Source organism: Oncorhynchus mykiss, chromosome 3 (genome assembly GCF_057628025.1).
Source record: "Oncorhynchus mykiss isolate SJ-2025 chromosome 3, ASM5762802v1, whole genome shotgun sequence".
In the NCBI taxonomy this organism is placed as follows: Eukaryota; Metazoa; Chordata; class Actinopteri; order Salmoniformes; family Salmonidae; genus Oncorhynchus; species Oncorhynchus mykiss.
This window is the reverse complement of record NC_143024.1, coordinates 26,163,432-26,181,186: the sequence shown is the minus strand read 5'-3', so window position 1 is coordinate 26,181,186 and position 17,755 is coordinate 26,163,432. Positions and strand designations below refer to the sequence as shown.

General features: G+C 44.7%; 2 protein-coding genes across 17 annotated transcripts in view; one reads left to right on the top strand and one right to left on the bottom strand.

Annotated features, from left to right (window-relative positions):
• Window positions 1–7,758, top strand: part of LOC110510856 (kin of IRRE-like protein 1) — a 52,302-nt gene extending 44,544 nt beyond the window's left edge. Inside the window, exons 7-15 of one of the 16 annotated variants that reach the window (XM_021592094.3) lie at window positions 588–736; window positions 967–1,094; window positions 2,273–2,399; window positions 2,640–2,740; window positions 3,391–3,589; window positions 4,562–4,669; window positions 4,957–5,066; window positions 5,250–5,339; window positions 5,549–7,758. In XM_021592094.3, coding sequence (XP_021447769.2) covers window positions 588–736; window positions 967–1,094; window positions 2,273–2,399; window positions 2,640–2,740; window positions 3,391–3,589; window positions 4,562–4,669; window positions 4,957–5,066; window positions 5,250–5,339; window positions 5,549–6,046 — 1,510 coding nt within the window. In that variant the 3' untranslated portion in view covers window positions 6,047–7,758. Of the gene's footprint in view, window positions 1–587; window positions 737–966; window positions 1,095–2,272; window positions 2,400–2,639; window positions 2,741–3,390; window positions 3,590–4,561; window positions 4,682–4,956; window positions 5,094–5,228; window positions 5,349–5,548 lie in introns of all 16 variants that reach the window. The other 15 variants (XM_090226509.1, XM_090226504.1, XM_090226491.1 and 12 more) reach the window with 15 other exon arrangements.
• A 522-nt stretch (window positions 7,759–8,280) lies between these two features.
• Window positions 8,281–17,755, bottom strand: part of LOC110510471 (suppressor of tumorigenicity 14 protein homolog) — a 35,639-nt gene continuing 26,164 nt past the window's right edge. Inside the window, exons 17-19 of the mRNA XM_021591836.3 lie at window positions 16,099–16,367; window positions 12,190–12,326; window positions 8,281–12,015 (exon numbers count right to left, since the gene is read on the bottom strand). Of these exons, the coding sequence (XP_021447511.3) occupies window positions 11,854–12,015; window positions 12,190–12,326; window positions 16,099–16,367 (568 nt within the window). The 3' untranslated portion in view covers window positions 8,281–11,853. The remainder of the gene's footprint in view (window positions 12,016–12,189; window positions 12,327–16,098; window positions 16,368–17,755) is intronic.

Sequence of the window (17,755 nt, the reverse complement as noted above, 5' to 3'; positions counted from 1 at the left end):
CTATGTGATGTGGTAAATTGACCTTCTAACCCTATGTGATGTGGTAAATTGACCTTCTATCCCTGTGTGCTGTGGTAAATTGACCTTCTAACCCTATGTGATGTGGTAAATTGACCTTCTAACCCTATGTGATGTGGTACATTGACCTTCTAACCCTATGTGATGTGGTAAATTGACCTTCTAACCCTATGTGATGTGGTAAATTGACCTTCTATCCCTGTGTGCTGTGGTAAATTGACCTTCTAACCCTATGTGATGTGGTAAATTGACCTTCTAACCCTATGTGATGTGGTACATTGACCTTCTAACCCTATGTGATGTGGTAAATTGACCTTCTAACCCTATGTGATGTGGTACATTGACATTCTAACCCTATGTGATGTGGTAAATTGACCTTTTAACCCTATGTGATGTGGTAAATTTACATTCTAACCCTATGTGATGTGGTACATTGACATTCTAACCCTATGTGATGTGGTAAATTGACCTTTTAACCCTATGTGATGTGGTAAATTGACATTCTAACCCTATGTGATGTGGTACATTGACATTCTAACCCTATGTGATGTGGTGATCTGGTGGTCCAGGTGGTCCAAGGGAGGAGTCCCCATCTCGGAGGCGAACGGGGACAGCCTGGAGGTGACGGTAGACCACTCGTACTTCACAGACCCTGTCTCCTGTGAGGTGTCCAACTCAGTGGGCAGCACCAACGTCAGCACCCTGGTGGATGTACAATGTGAGTGGAGCACATCAGTGTATCATAGTACTAGTAGCCTATAGTGTAATCTGAGTAGTGTGTCTGTGAACACGTTCACCCTTGTCACAAGAGTTATTGTGTCTTTGGAGGATACTGTGTAATGTGCTTTGTGCTTTGAAAATGGCTTAGTGGATATGATAAAGTCATACTGAATTGAATGGTGAATAAGGGCTGTATTAGTTCTGATGGTGTCCTGGGCTCCTCTACAGTTGGTCCCAGGCTGCTGTCGGAGCCCAAGCCCATGAACGTGGACATTGGGATGGACGCTGCCTTCACCTGCACCTGGACAGGCAACCCTCCCCTTACCCTGGCCTGGACCAAACAGGGCTCAAGCGTGGTAAGACAAGTAGCTCAATCAATACTTATACTGTGTGTGCGTGTTGGTGTGCGTGTTTGTGTGTGTGTGTGTGTGTGTGTGTGTGTGTCGGCCGTGAGTGTGTAATGAGAGAAAGCCCTCAGACATCAGAGCTAAACCTTCAGAGGCAGTGTGTGTGATGACTGTCAGGTTCTCGCACTGCTGACAGCAGGGGAGGTGACACTCTGTCATAACAACATGACCACTAAATCAATCACATCCACAGTTGAGGCGCACTAGTTAAAAACCAGCCGACACATTTCACATCCCACTCCGAGAACAGCTTCTCAAACCGCTCCTCAACCCGGACCAAGACACAACACAAAGAACATCTAGGGAGGAATATGTGAGGTAGCTTACAAACAGACCAGTTCCACCTTTAGTTTGCGTCATCCTGGTTCAAGGTCTCCCACCCCACCCCAGGCAACACTATCAGCGCTATCTCCAGGGAGTCTCTCTCCCGGTGTTTAATCGAATTTCAGAGGCAGCTTTTGCTAAAAACGCCACCGCTAAAGAGAAGAGAGCTTCAGGACAGCAGGCGATGCTGTAAAAGCCACGCTGTCATCTCCATCTCCCAGACTGAACCAACGCTCTCCGGAAGAAAATAACTAATCCACACGCACCACGCCTCACACAGCTACCAGTAATGGATTCATTAGGTTACTCTCTAATTGTGGTTGAATAAAAAATGGAGAGTGGGAGTGAAAGGACGGAGGGAGGGAGAGGAGGGGCGTAGAGGGAGAGGAAATGGATTAATCACAGCTTGATGGAATGGTGGGATCAATGAGCTAACGAGTGCGCAAGTGTAGAGGGAACTGTAGCAGCCTCTAAAGGCTACGGCCCACTCACACCATGATAACGTTATGCTCTGCCGGCAACGTTTAATTAGGACAATCTCCACAGCAGCATGGTCACTCCAGAGGTGCCTGGCTGTAGCTGGAGTCTGTGATTAAACCCACAGTGTTGTCACCACCATGAAATTAAACTGAAACTGTTCGGCCACATTGGTGCTGCTGCAACAACTTCCCCCTCTTATCCCTCCTGTCCACCCCTCTCTCACTCTTTTCCCCCCATCTCCCTCCACTCCACTCCTCTCCCTTCCCTCCTCTCCCTCCCCTCCCTCCCCTCGTCTCCCTCCCACCTCTCCTCTCCCTCTACAGGTGCTCAGTAATGGCAACACCCTGCAGCTGAAGGCTGTCACCCAGGAGGATGCTGGGACGTATACCTGCAAGGCCATCGTCCCCCGCATCGGGGTGGCTGAGAGGGACGTCACGCTCACTGTCAACGGTAAGTCTCATATGAGTCTCAATAGTCTGAAAATAGGGCTAATTCAGTACCACTTTCTTTTAGATGTAGAATATTAAAGATGCACATTTGGTATTATCTAAGAAGAATGTTTACTCAAGCATTATATGTGTCAACCATCTGACAATGCATCTGTGTTTAATTTGTCTCAAAATCTCCCTCTTTCTGTCCCCGACATCTCTCTCTCTCTCTCTCTCTCTCTCTCTCTCTCTCTCTCTCCAGGCCCACCTATCATTACAGCAGACGCCACACAGCACGCTGTCAAGCACTCCAAGGGCAAGCTAGAGTGCCTGGTGGGAAACAGCCCCTCGCCTGACAAGATTGTAAGTGAGCCTCTTGTCTTTTCCTGTCTTTCCTCTTTCAATGTTGTGTGTGTGTGCATGCATGTGCTCGCGCACACATGCGTGTGCACATTTAATACACACTGAATCCCCCACCTTCACACACACACATCATCCCTTCACCACTCAATGGGGATGAGGGAGAGAGAACAGAAAGGTAACTAGAAAGGGGGCCGGCCCTCCTGCAGGCTGCAGCCTAACCGCACGGCTCAATTAGCGCTGCATCCATCAGGCCTGACCTGTCAGGTGACCCTGGGTGCGTGGGCAGCTCTGACAGAGGATAATTAGGGTCTGAGGGGGAGTGAGAGGCAGGCACCCCATAGACCTTACCTAGCAGCAGGAGAGAAGCTTCAGCACTGACAGGAGCATCTTACACAGCCTCACAGGTCTGGCAGGGCTTAGAGGCTGACAGGGCTTACCTCCAGGGCAAGACGTAGGAGGCAATTTAGACGTACGGCCCTTAGCAATGTCAGCCAGGTGGATGGAGAGAGAGGAAAACAGAGAGAGGGAGGGAGGGTGGTTGGTTAGAAGGTACCTGTGATTGATCTAAGCATGGGAAGTAGTGGTAGATCTGAGCTCTGACAGCGCTGCTAGCCACTCACCTGTTGTTCATCTCCCATCTTTCTCACTAGGTGTGGACATTTGGAGACGTGACCCTCTCCTCGGGCTCCTCCGGTCGTTTCTCTGTCCAGACGGTGACCAGCGACCACGGGGTCCTGTCCTCCCTGGTCCTGTCTGAGACCCTGGCCCAGGACTTCCTACTCCGCTACAACTGCACCGCATGGAACCGCTTCGGTACAGGCACCGCGCTGGTCACCCTCAAGGAGCAAGGTACGGGTAGGAACTGGACAGGGGTCCTTATTATCTATCATCTCACACAGTCAGCATGACCAATCTCACTAAGACGAGCACTGTGGAGAGACGGTGCTGGGAAGAGAGAGGGGTTAGATGAGGTCAAAGCAGAACTCCAATTGAGTGCTTATCTTAATTATACTATTTTAATCAATATAATTTAATCAGCAGATGGTGGGCCTTAATGAATACATTGGGCCATATAACATAGATATCGATCGGGGACTAAAGTCAATTAGATCAGGGCACAGGTGTCCTGGGGCCGAGCCGCCGGCGGTCCCTTAGCTCCCTCTCTCCCTAAGTGTGTGAGAGCCACCCTCTTCAAATTTACTTAAATGACAATTTACTTACTCACACACACACATACATGCACACACACACACACACACACACTCTGCACACTGGAGTTGGCGGAGGTAAGGAAGGAAGGCCTTTGTTGCAGTAGACACCAAAAATAAGGTCCTCGCCAGCAATTTACATCAAGACAGCTCAGCCGGGGTCTCGGGAGAGTTGAGTGGTGCGCCGTATCTCTCTCCTGGAATCTCTAATTAGATTACTGTCTATTGCTTCATTGCATGTCAGGCCTTGTTACCCTTCTTCCAGAGAGATTAGACACAATAGCCGAGGCTGTGGGGATGCAGGGGGCTCTAAGTGTGTCTGTGTGTGTGTGTGTGTGTGTGTGTGTGTGTGTGTGTGTGTGTGTGTGTGTGTGTGTGTGTGTGTGTGTGTGTGTGTGTGTGTGTGTGTGTGTGCGTGCGTGTATGCGTGCTTCTGAGGGACCATGAGGCTTACTGCAGATGAATTTATATAGGAGCAGGCGTTGGCAGAGATTAGTTGGGGGGGAATGAGTAGAGTGGCGTTAGAAGAGGAGACTGGATCTGGTCCTGCCTGTCTCGCTCTGATCAGTAGCAAGGTCCTGACTCTTTTCTCTTTTCCTCTCTCTCCTCACAGAGGCCTTGCCCATGCTGATCATCATTGGGGCGGCGGTGGGCGGAGGGTGTGTCCTGCTCATCTGTGTCGTCACCCTGGTCTCTCTCTGCTGCAGGCACACCGGGAAAGGTGAGGTCGAAGGTCAGATATGGGGCATGCCGGGGTTGGGCTACATTCCATGTCAACTCACCCTATTCAAGGAAATGAATTGACATTCAGTAAATGACTATTCACTCAATATTTTTCAATCGTTGTGAACTGACTGATTTGAAATAGAATTGACCCCAAATCTTAGTGATGCATGGTTAGTTTCAACTTCATGAAAGGAGCACAATCAAATCCTTTTCTAGGCAACAGGCATGAAAAGCAGTTTTAGAATAATTTCTAAATCACCTGTCTCTTTTGAATCCTCACAGGTAAAAAGTGCACACGCCTCTCAAAGAGTGACATCAGAGTTCAGATTGTGCACAGTGACCACAATGCTACCCGTGGCAACGATGATGAGGAGGATGTCAAGGAGCCCATGGTAAATGCCTCCGTTCAATCACTTTCAGTAGGTTTTCAAATACCTTTTCATCTTTATATAACATATATTTAATGTATATTACTGTGATTATGTGATGATATACAGTACAGTCATTTTGTTGTGCTCATGTTGGTCTAAGATGTTCCACCTTTATAATTGTAGGGCCTGTTGTTTCCCCCTCAGGCCCCCAACAGCAGTGAGTCTCCTGGGACGTCCCGGACGGAACACAGTGACCTGCTGGAGGAGGACGAGGACGAGAGGTCAGACATCAAGGTAAAAACCGTAAGGAGAAACACTCACTAATACAATGTTTATACAATGTTTCATGCATGGGAAAAATTGCAATCATTCATTGAGCATTTGTTGCATGTGCTTTTTTGCTGGGTGTTTTGAAAAAGTCTGAAATCTCTATATACATACTGTATCTTTACAGTTTACGGTTGAACAACTTAACACCCTGTTGTTATTTCCTCTCCCCTCAGGACCCCACTAACGGCTACTACAACGTGCATGCTCACGAGGACCGGGTGATCCGCAGTGGTTTCTCAGATTACGTGCCCAACCCCCGTCCTGTCTACACGCCATCCCAGCTGCCCTCCCCCAGCCCGCTGTACGGCCAGCACACAGTGGTGGCAGCCACACAGCCCCGCATCTACGACTTCTCCCACCGCTACGCCACCACCACAGGGGCCCGCTCCACCTACGAGCAGCAGCAGGCAGCGGCAGCCCAGCCCGGAGCCATCTACCCCACCGACCCTGTCTACAGTGGCTCTGCCTACCTGCCCACCGCCACCACATACGGCCGAGCCTTCACCAGCTACGTCAAGCCTGCCTCCTACGAGAAGGTGGACGCCTACGATCAATCAGACCAGGCTAGCAAGGTGTCTAGCTCCTCTCGTTTCTCCTATGCATCATCGCAGGTCTCCTCCCAGCAGTCCGACTACGGAAGGCCGTCACAACGCATGCAGACTCACGTCTGATTTGACCACGGAACAGGGGGTGGAGCGCGAAGGGCCATGTAAAGAGGAAGCATTTGTCATCTCTATAGGAGGTGTGGCCAGACTAACATGAGGAGAGAGGACTGGTTGGTTGGTCCTTCTCCTGGACACGTTTTGGAAGGAGATGTAGGTGACAGTGATTGCCTTCCTTATTTGTTATTCAGTTGTCATTCTGGGATTGAATGGTCCCAATGGAGTCAATGATTGTGATGTGCCACTCACATTCCCCATCAATAAATAATCTACTACAGTGTCTGCTACTTCAAAGATGAGCCTGCTATTCTGTCATGGCACTGGTTTTGTTTTACCAGTGAGGGGATGGGAGGAAGGCAAACTGGAAATCACCAGACAGGAGCATCTCATGACTTTGGGTGGCCTAAACTAACTGGATTTTGGAGCCTAGCTAACATTTCTCAAAAAGAACAGACTCCTCAGACAAATAGAACTTGTAACTGACTATGAACAAATAAAAAACACAGATATATTCATAAAAAATAAAAGAAGAGTCAACACATTGTGGTCATTTGGTGTTTGTCGGCATGTGAAAGGAGTTCTAAGCACATTTGTGTCTCTCTATCCATTTAAAGAAGCCTGAGCTCCACAATGGCAGCCATAAACCGCTCTGCAAAACAATACGTTTGGCTTGGGTGTGGGTTATCTGGGAGTGAAAGCAGAGTGAGGTATGGAGAGAATGTGTATCCTAGCCTTCGCCTAATAGAGAGACAGCCTCTGTGTTATTGTTCTACCCTGGAGGACAAGAAAAGGAAATGGAAAAACCCAAAGATGGTGAGCTACAGTACATAGCAGTGTATTGAAAGAGTTAGGGAGATGAATTCCTCTGGGTACTGTATTACTTCTGTGTTTGCCAGATTGTTCTGGAAATAGTCTCCATTTAACAATCAGAGAATGCGGTTTGTAAAATGGTGGCAATCTTGAACTTGAATAAGCTCAAGGTGCAGTCTCAACAGGCTAAGATGGGTTCTACTTGTGAAACTGTCCCTCTTCAGACACCATCCACACACCAGTCTTTATGACACAATCAAGTAGCTTCAATATGTTTACAAAAACACAGTACTACCCTGAAATACTGACTAGATCAACTGTACAAATGGGTGAAGAAGTCCCATTCTTTCTCTGTTGCATGCAGATGATGTGTCTAGTGAAACTCTTCAGCATTTCTTTTCCATGTCCATTATGCTTGTTTGAGAGACTGCTTACTGCACCTGGTCTCAGTTGCATTCCGGTTCTGGACACTACTGGAACCCTGTACTGCCATTTTGTGTCGAGAGCCGCGCTACCGGTCAGTCGGCCCAATTGGAGAACAAACGTCACTAAGTGAACCAAGTGATTTAAAAACAAAAATCATCGCTCGTCTTTATTTTTATATAAGCCTTAATGTACAGCTTGTAAGCTGCTTTACTGTAAAGTATCTTTATATTATATATACATATAAATCTATCTTGATTGATTTTATTTGGGTCCACAATTTCTCTCCTTCTGTTCCGTTGTTCATCAATCACTGAATGCAGAAAGATGAACTATGCTTTTTGGGAACACAACTAATTACCATTTGTTGGTTTGGTTCATTTTGTTTTTTTAATAATGTATTAAGGATTTTATTTGCTAAAAATGAGCTATTGTTGCTTGTAACTTTGTATACATATTTATATTTAAATAAAACCATTTCAGATAAAGACCAGCGTGGTTTGAGTACTGTACTGTACGTTGGCACGGTGAGGAGATGCAGTGTGTGTGCATGTCATGGGGGAACAGGTACAAACAAAGCTGCTTATGTACCGAAGTTGATGAATACATAAATTAGAAGAGCTGTCTATGTTGATTCTCCTATTCCCGTGGTGGAGCGTAGCTTTTAATGAAGACAGATGTGATTGTAGATCTCCTACTGTCTGTGTATCCACCTCCTTACACCCACACTCCCAGCTCCCCTGGAAACAAGATATTGCTGTGACAAAGCTAGGTATAATGTGACAATATCAGCTTGTCTTGTCACCTCGGTCTCGTTACATCTCGTCTCCAGGTAGACATGCTCGTCACAGCAGGGAGGAGATGAGTGCTATGAGAGCTCCACATTCATTACAGTCTGCCGTGTAAAAGGGACATGGCCCCACAATAGACTCATAATACTTACTATACAATAACTATTATAGAGACACGAGTCAGTCAATGACAAATGAAGGTAATTGACATGCAGAAGATTCAGGTAAAGTATGTTTATTGTGTAGGATTCATAAATCTTTTATAGAAAAATGAGGCATACAAACAAAATTGAACAGTAGAAAAGGAATGTGTCCACAATCCAATATAAATGTTACCTTTATTTAACTACACACAGTAACAGCTCACATTTATTATTTAAAGAGTCGCTTTTGGCCCCTTCAACCCCTGTTCTGAAACATACCTTTATACACTCCATATTACCCAGCATTGTGCCAATGTTAGGGACCATAGAAACAAATAGCCCAACATCATCGTCAACCTTTAACAATTTAAATATTTTCAGCACTTCAACATTTACAAACAACGGAGAGCTTTAGGTTTTGAAGTCACAGTAAATGTACAAATACAAACACAAGCCAAAATAGAGTGAAAGAAAACCAATGAAGAATCTGAACAGTTAAAAGCAGGACCAGGATTGTCCAATAAAAAGTCCACTGTTTGAGAGGGGTGAGAAGAACTCATTGTGTTGCTCCGTGCAAACAGCTAAACCCAATTGATTTTCTTGAGCTGCCGTGCGTAGGGGAGTGAAGACCCGCATCACCCTCAGCTCAACTGGCAAATGGAGACCATTTTAGCTAGCCTGTATATGGGGTTCTCCTAGAATACTAATGTGAGGGAAATGGCTGCAGCATCTATAGAAATTGATAGGAACCTCCGAATTGCACTGTGCCCATTGACCCTCAGAGGGGAAGAGGTGAAGCGAGGTTTTACTCTAGTCAAAATCTGTCCATGAGGTGTCGAATTTGGTCAACAAACATTTATTGCTAATTTGCTACGTGACGCTTATTTGATAAAATATAAGTGTTGTATTGGTTAGATTATTACGAATGCACTGATATAAGTGGAAGCATGTGGCCTTTCTGCAACTTACCCCAAAACAACTTTATATCGGAGTTGTGCCTGTTGTCACAGAGGACTCATCATAGATAGAACCCGTTTATCATATTGAGGGCTTCCACCATTTTAAATTAGTCAACTGGGTGGAGATTCTAGAGTGGGGAGCAATCAGCCAATGAAGAAGAAAATTGACTACTTTAAAATGTAGATAGCTAGGGTTGAGCAGTATACCGTATCCCGGGGTATTTAGAAATACGCTCTGTATGATTTTTCAATAAAGTTGTTTTTGAAAATGTGTACTTTTTAAATAAATATCTGCATTCAACTTATGCACTAGGTAATAGATCAAGCAGATCGCAGTCATCATTTCCCATTACATTATTTTTCACTCTGTGTGCAATAAAAATATTTTTAAAAAGCAGACATCGAATATCCCCTTGAGCATGGTGATGTTATTAATTACACTTTGGATGGTGTATCAATACCCCAAGTCACTACAAAGATACAGGCGTCCTTCCTAACTCAGTTGCCAGAGAGGAAGGAAACAGCTCAGGAATTTCACCATGAGGCCAATGGTGACTTTAAAACATTTAGAGTGATAGGAGTGATGGCTGTGATAGGAGAAAACTGAGGATGGATCAACATTGTAGTTAGTCCACACTACTAACCTAAATGACAGACTGAAAAGAAGAAAGCCTGTACAGAATACAAATATTGGAAAACATGTTTGCAATAAGGCACTAAAGTAAAAGTGCAAAAAAATGGCAAAGAAATGAAATGTATATCCTGAATACAAAGAGTTATGTTTGGGACAAATCCAACACTGGGTAACACTTCATACTTTCAAGCATCGTGGTGACTGCATCATGTTATGGGTATACTCGTGTAACAGTTTAGCTTCCATCCCTCTCCTCGCCCCTACCTGGGCTCGAACCAGGGACCCTCTGCACACATCAACAACAGCCACCCTCGAAGCATCATTACCCATCGCTCCACAAAAGCCGTAGCCCTTGCAGAGCAAGGGGAACTACTTCTAGGTCTCAGAGAGAGTGACGTCACCGATTGAAACGCTATTAGCGCGCACCCCGCTACCTAGCTAGCCATTTCACATCGGTTACACTCACCCCCCTTTTGACGACCTCCTTTTCAGCAGCAACCAGTGATCCGGGTCACGGCACCAATTAACAGTTTAGCTTCCGTCCCTCTCCTCGCCCCTACCTGGGCTCGTACCAGGGACCCTCTGCACACATCGACAACAGCCACCTTCGAAGCATCGTTACCCATCGCTCCACAAAAGCCGCGGCCCTTGCAGAGAAAGTGGAACAACTACTTCAAGTTCTCAGAGCGAGTGACGTCACCGATTGAAACACTATTAGTGAGCACCCTGTTAACAAGCTGGCCATTTCACATCGGTTACACTCGTCATTGGCTAGGGCTTGGGAGTTTTTCGGGGGGGGGGGGGGGGGGACAAAATTGAAATCCTAGAGGAAAACCTGCTTTAGTCCAACAGACACTGGAAGACAAATTCACCTTTCAGCAGGACAATAACCTAAAACACAAGGCCAAATATACACTGGAGTTGCTTTCCAAGACGACATTGAATATTCCTAAGTGGCTTAGTGATAGTTTCGAATTAAAATCTGCTTGAAAACCTATGGCAAGACTTGAAAATGGTTGTCTAGTAATGATCAACAACCAACTTGACAGAGCTTGAAGAATATGGAAAATAATAATGTGCAAATATTGTACAATCCAGGTATGGAAAACTCATAGGGACTTACCAAGAAAGACTCGCAGCTGTAACCTCTGCCGAAGGTAATTATAACATGAATTTACTCAGGGGTGTGAATACATATGTAAATTATGTATTCAAATTCTAAAAATAGGTTTTCACTTTGTCATTATGGGGTATTGTGTGTAGATGGGTGATTTGTTTATATTTAATCCATTTTTAATTCAGGCTGTAACAAAAATGTGTAATAAATCAAAGGGTGTGAATTGATTCTGAAGGCACTGCAATAGACAATCTTTGTTAGAACTCAAGATTCCATGCATCTCTGCATTGATAATATCACACTCACTTATAAAACATTTCATGTTCTTGTCTAGGCACTTTAAGTGAAAATTGTCAGGTGAAAACAGCTGGTAAAGAAATACATTGTAAAAAAAAAAACTATACTCTAAAATATTTATTTTATATCTATTCTATTTCTGTTCTATTTCTGATTCCCTCAGTTCATTTGGCATGTCTGTCTGCCCAACAGAAGATGTGATCTCACATCATAAAAATGGTGGAGACTAGGCAAATACCACCAAAAACAAAGTGTGTCCTCAAAATATACATCTTCCATTATTTACACTGGGAGAATATTAATCAAACCAGTGGAACATGACATGATTGATGGAGGTGCAGGAGTCTTGCTGGTCCTCGGAGCCTTCGAGAACAAGGGTTGCATCAGTACAGCATAAAAACCTAATCCCAAACCCATTTGAAATCCTTCGTCTGAGCAGTAGCTAGCCCCATGCAGGCCCTCAGTGGGTGTCGGAGGATGGTTGAGGCTGGCTAAATAGCTCTGGTCATCATGGGGGGACTCGTCCTCAATCAGACGCAATGTTCCATATTCCTTATTTTTTGTCTTGTCCTGTCAGACCCTCAAATTGTCTACCCGCTGTCTTCACCCCCCCCCCCCCCCCTTCCCCATATCCCCTCATCATCAAACCCCCGTGTTCTTGCGGATCCAATCTCTCAGCTTGGTGACGCGCGAGTAGACGCCGGGCTTGTTCCGACGAGCGCAGCCCTCACCCCAGCTCACGATGCCTGCCTGGAACCACATTCCACTTTCTTCGAAGCACACCAGGGGACCCCCCGAGTCTCCCTAGTGATGAGAGCAACAGAGGACAGAGACATTACATTGGGCACAAAGGAAATTTGTTTAAGGGTGTATGCCATATGTTTCTATTTATAATTGCATGTGTTTGTATTGTGTGTGTGTGTGTGTGTATGTGTATGTGTGAGTGATAATGTAGCCTGCCGTGCGTATCCTTCCCACCTGACAGGCGTCGACTCCTCCGGACAGGAAGCCGGAGCAGAGCATCCTGGATGTGACCTGACCCTCGGTGACCACGTTACACACCGTGTCGTTAATGATCTTCACCTCCGCCTTCTGCAGCAGCCGTGCTATGGCACCTGACCGCCACGAGAAAGAGAGGACACGTGGTTATAACTAGCAGGAGACAACCTTCATGTCCACTAGCTACAACCCAGGTGCTAATGAGTTGGCTTTGTGTTGGCTAATGGACAGTTAAGAGATCCCTCAAGAGGGAGAACGAGGGAGAAGGTCTGGTATGAAATATGGATGTGGAGGAAGGTGTAATGGAAGAGAGGGATGACAGAAAAAAGATGTAGGAGAGATGAAGGGAACAAGAGGAATGACATGAGAGAGCTGAGGAAAATATCAGGGTGGAAGATGAGGGAGAAGGAATGGGAACGGGGTGACAGAAGACAGGGACGTCATGAGAGATGAAGAGAGGGATGTCATGAACGGGAGAGGTGAGGGTTGAGAATGAATGGGGAGAATGTGAGGGAAGAGGGATGTCAGGAGGAGAGAGGGATGAAGGGAAAGACGCCATGATGGGAGACAGATGAGGAGAGGGATGACATGAGGAGAGGGATGAAGAGAGGGAGGGATAGAGAGAGAGAGCATGAGGAATGCCAAGATGAGGGAAGAGAAGCATGCCAGGATGAAAGAGATGTATATAACCATAGAGGAGTTGTATAACACACCTGACTGAGTCAAATACTATGCCAAACGGTTAGTATGTGAGGTGCGCTGATTCTGCACTTTCTTGGACTATTCCACTGTCTTTTCGCTCCATTCCTATCAAATGAAATCAAGTGCAGCTCGAGAATATGGAAATACTTGACCTAATGCACAGTATTTGACCCTAGTCTGCCTTCTGAGAACAGTAGTGCTGGTCTAAATGACCCTTCATACCAAATCCAGCACAGCCCAACCATCTTGAAAGTATTCAACATGTATATTCAAAATGTTTGACCTAGGGATGGGCAGGAGTAATCGAACAGATGTCAAAAATCGATCTTTAACCAGAGAATGGCGGTAGTGTGCATCTCCCATGTTCAATCTCCCGCCAATTCGTGCTCAATCATTGTTTTCATGAGGTGAATTGTTTGTCAAAGTTGATGAATTCCCAGCTATATCGCCATAGTATCACCAGCAGTAAATGTAGGCTACCATTAACCATTGCCATTTCCCATTCATCTAGAATGTTTGGTTACAGTCATTTCTGTTAATTCAATGTATTAATACAACATACTATTCTCATTCTTGTAGTGGAGACATTGTTTGGAGAGCTCACAAACTACACGGTGACAATGAAGTGGTGGTTTATTTAATTATATTTACCAGTTTTATATCAACAGTTCTGATTTATTCGTCTTGTCAGTATTGCTTGAGTGCACATAGATGTAGACTACCTGGGCTGAGTTTAAACCCTTTCGTATGTGTTTTATGTAAAAGTCAAGTGTTTTTTTCTTCAATAGAGTGATCAAGGTTGTCCAACTATATCCTTCACAGAAGATACATTAGTGCAACACATTCATCAGAAAATAGCTTCATTTTCATCAGATGTGCAACGCTATTTGGCCAGCAGCCACACAATTAAATGAGCAAGGGCTTTTTTTTGCAAAAACTATGCATTGCCAGCATATTTCTAGTGTTTATCATATAAAGAATATAGCTATCTACATTTCTTAATCTAATGTTTTGTTTGAAGTTAAATCTTGCATTTTACCAGAAAAAAAGAGGGCTACTGAGAAAAGTAGCTACAAATCAGTCAGAGTGCTGTCTGCTGACAGAATGGCAGTTGGTGAATTCTCAGAGTGAAGAAGTGCAACTGAAGCACATAGTAATTTCTGCTCGGCATCACCCCGCCAAAACCGAGCCGCTCATTATGGTTATAATGAATGATTCTCAAATGGCACTTGTTTTTTTATTCACTGAATATACTAGGAAATATGGGGCAATTTAGCAATTAGAACATGTTATCTGTAAAGGTTATGATAAATTAGACCTTTTTGCACGCTGTTGGCATATAGATAAATGCGCACATATTTTTCTGTAGTGTATTCTAATATACTTTATTTTATTTGAGCAAAAAATAATAACGTGAGTACTCGAACAGGAAAAACATTTCAAATGCCCATCCCTAGTATGACCCACTTCTGTAGCATAAAATACAAGTAAATGTATGTTAACTTTGACCCCATGCACTAAATCAATTGCAACATTAGCATTTGAAATGATTCAACATATGTACAGTGGGGCAAAAAAGTATTTAGTCAGTCACCAATTGTGCAAGTTCTCCCACTTAAAAAGATGAGAGAGGCCTGTAATTTTCATCGTAGGTACACTTCAACTATGACAGACAAAATGAGGGGGAAAAAAATCCAGAAAATCACATTGTAGGATTTTTAATGAATTTAGTTGCAAATTATGGTGGAAAATAAGTATTTGGTCAATAACAAAAGTTTCTCAATACTTTGTTATATACCCTTTGTTGGCAATGACAGAGGTCAAATGTTTTCTGTAAGTCTTCACAAGGTTTTCACACACTGTTGCTGGTATTTTGGCCCATTCCTCCATGCAGATCTCCTCTAGAGCAGTGATGTTTTGGGGCTGTTGCTGGGCAACACGGACTTTCAACTCCCTCCAAAGATTTTCTATGGGGTTGAGATCTGGAGACTGGCTAGGCCACTCCAGGACCTTGAAATGCTTCTTACGAAGCCACTCCTTCGTTGCCCGGGCGGTGTGTTTGGGATCATTGTCATGCTGAAAGACCCAGCCATGTTCCATCTTCAATGCCCTTGCTGATGGAAGGAGGTTTTCACTCAAAATCTCACGATACATGGCCCCATTCATTCTTTCCTTTACACGGATCAGTCGTCCTGGTCCCTTTGCAGAAAAACAGCCCCAAAGCATGATGTTTCCACCCCCATGCTTCACAGTAGGTATGGTGTTCTTTGGATGCAACTCAGCATTCTTTGTCCTCCAAACACGACAAGTTGAGTTTTTACCAAAAAGTTATATTTTGGTTTTATCGGACCATATGACATTCTCCCAATCTTCTTCTGGATCATCCAAATACTCTCTAGCAAACTTCAGACGGGCCTGGACATGTACTGGCTTAAGCAGGGGGACACGTCTGGCACTGCAGGATTAGAGTCCCTGGCGGCGTAGTGTGTTACTGATGGTAGGCTTTGTTTGTTTGGTCCCAGCTCTCACCGTGTGGTTCTGGGATTTTTGCTCACCGTTCTTGTGATCATTTTGACCCCACGGGGTGAGATCTTGCGTGGAGCCCCAGATCGAGGGAGATTATCAGTGGTCTTGTATGTCTTCCATTTCCTAATAATTACTCCCACAGTTGATTTCTTCAAACCAAGCTGCTTACCTATTGCAAATTCAGTCTTCCAAGCCTGGTGCAGGTCTAAAATTTAGTTTCTGGTGTCCTTTGACAGTCTTGGCCATAGTGGAGTTTGGAGTGTGACTGAGGTTGTGGACAGGTGTCTTTTATACTGATAACAAGTTCAAACAGGTGCCATTAATACAGGTAACGAGTGGAGGATAGAGGAGCCTCTTAAAGAAGAAGTTACAGGTCTGTGAGAGCCAGAAATCTTGCTTGTTTGTAGGTGACCAAATACTTATTTTCCACCATAATTTGCAAATAAATTCATTAAAAATCCTACAATGTGATTTTCTGGATTTTCTTTCTCATTTTGTCTGTCATAGTTGAAGTGTACCTATGATGAAAATTACAGGCATCTCATCTTTTTAAGTGGGAGAACTTGCACAATTGGTGGCTGACTAAATACTTTTTTGCCCCACTGTATTGTATATGACCTAGGTCTATAAAAACAATAGTGTAACTATATGACCCCCCACCTCCTTCGCGGAGCGTGCCCCAGCCTGTAACCCAACAGGACATGCCAGCAGGGAAGAGGTGGGAGCGTGCGGGTAGGCAGATGGGGTGGATGGTGTTGGTGAACTCCAGCGGCTGGCTCAGCTCCAGCAGGGCGATGTCGTAGTCATAGGTCATCTGGTTGTAGTCATTGTGGGTGATAATGGTCTTCACCGAGCTTCTCTGAACATTATCCTGCTTATACTGGTCCTGCATGCCACTGTACGTCTGCCAGTTGGCGGCCACGTGGTTTCTAGAGGAGGAGATGAGGAGGGCACCATTATTCAGTCATTCTGCTGGCCTCTCTGCCTTTGAAATTTCACTTGAAAAGTTTTTATTTTTATTAATTTTTTACAAAGTACAGGACTAGATATAATTGATTGTGGGTATGTTAACCAGCCTACAGGGCCAAGGGCTGGCAGTCTTATCTGAAAGGGGCCCGTGTGGGGGCAGGCTTTTGCTCCGGCCAAAGCAGAAACACACCTGATTCAAATAAGGAACTAATTAGTCTTTAATAAAGACTCAATTGATTGAATCGGCCGTGTAAGATAAAGTCTAAGATTGCCTACTGCTGCTATAGGATATTACCTTGAGCTACTCCTATAGAGCCTATCCACAGCATATGAGAATGCTGTCTGTAAACACAAAGGAAGCCGTTTCTCTTCCAAGCTGACTGTGTGATTGTGAGAGGAACCAATGCTAGCAGCAGAGCTCTGTAAATCTCTGTACTGTTCATGAAACCGCTGCAGTGCACAGCTACATCATCCCCTACAGTGGCTGGCTCGAAATGGAAAAGACCCCATCCATCCCAACACAGCAGTGCTGGATCACATTCTAGTGCTGGGATAGTGCTCCACCTACTGGCTGCCCAGCTAATTACACACTATAAAGCTGCTTTGATGTAAATGTGTCCCTGAAGCATCTCTTCAGTATAATCAGTATAATCAGGGGGTAATTTCTCAGTCCTTGTGCTGTAGATCAAAACTCTCCTGTGTTGCGTAAAGCACTGTTTACCCATCATACTCACGTCTCTTAGGGCTCTGTTCAATCCACATCGAGGAAATTCAGCTTTACAGCATGATTGAAATGTATAGGCAATGTTCTCACTTTAGTGGAGAACACATTCATGGTAAACGCTGCACATGTTGGCTCAATATCTTTACATTTCTATTGTGGAACCTGGAACTCTTCAGCTTTACAGATTGAAGAGTCCTAAGCATTAAATGAACAAACAGGATCCCTAAAACGATGTCCTCTGGAATAATGAATAATAATAATGAGAATGGGGCACCAACAAACTAAGTTAACTCAGTGAAGTAGATGAAAGACAGCAGAGTGGCCATAAACTACCCCCGGGCGTGGGAAAGAAGGACAAAAAAAGGTGTTTGAAAGCAGAGTAGAGGGAGGTGGGAGATATCAGAGGCTTCAGAAGCAGAGACGGGACGATCTGTCTGTGAATAAGAAACCAGAAGAGGGAGGTGTGAGGGGTGCCATGTACACATGCAGGGCTGGAGATCTTGAAAGAAGAAGTCAAGGAGAGAAGCTTCAGTAGAGTAGAGAAGCCATAAACTACCCACAGGCATGACAGGATAGACAGACTCAAAAAAGAGGCATAGAGAACAAAAGCAAAGCGGGAGGGAG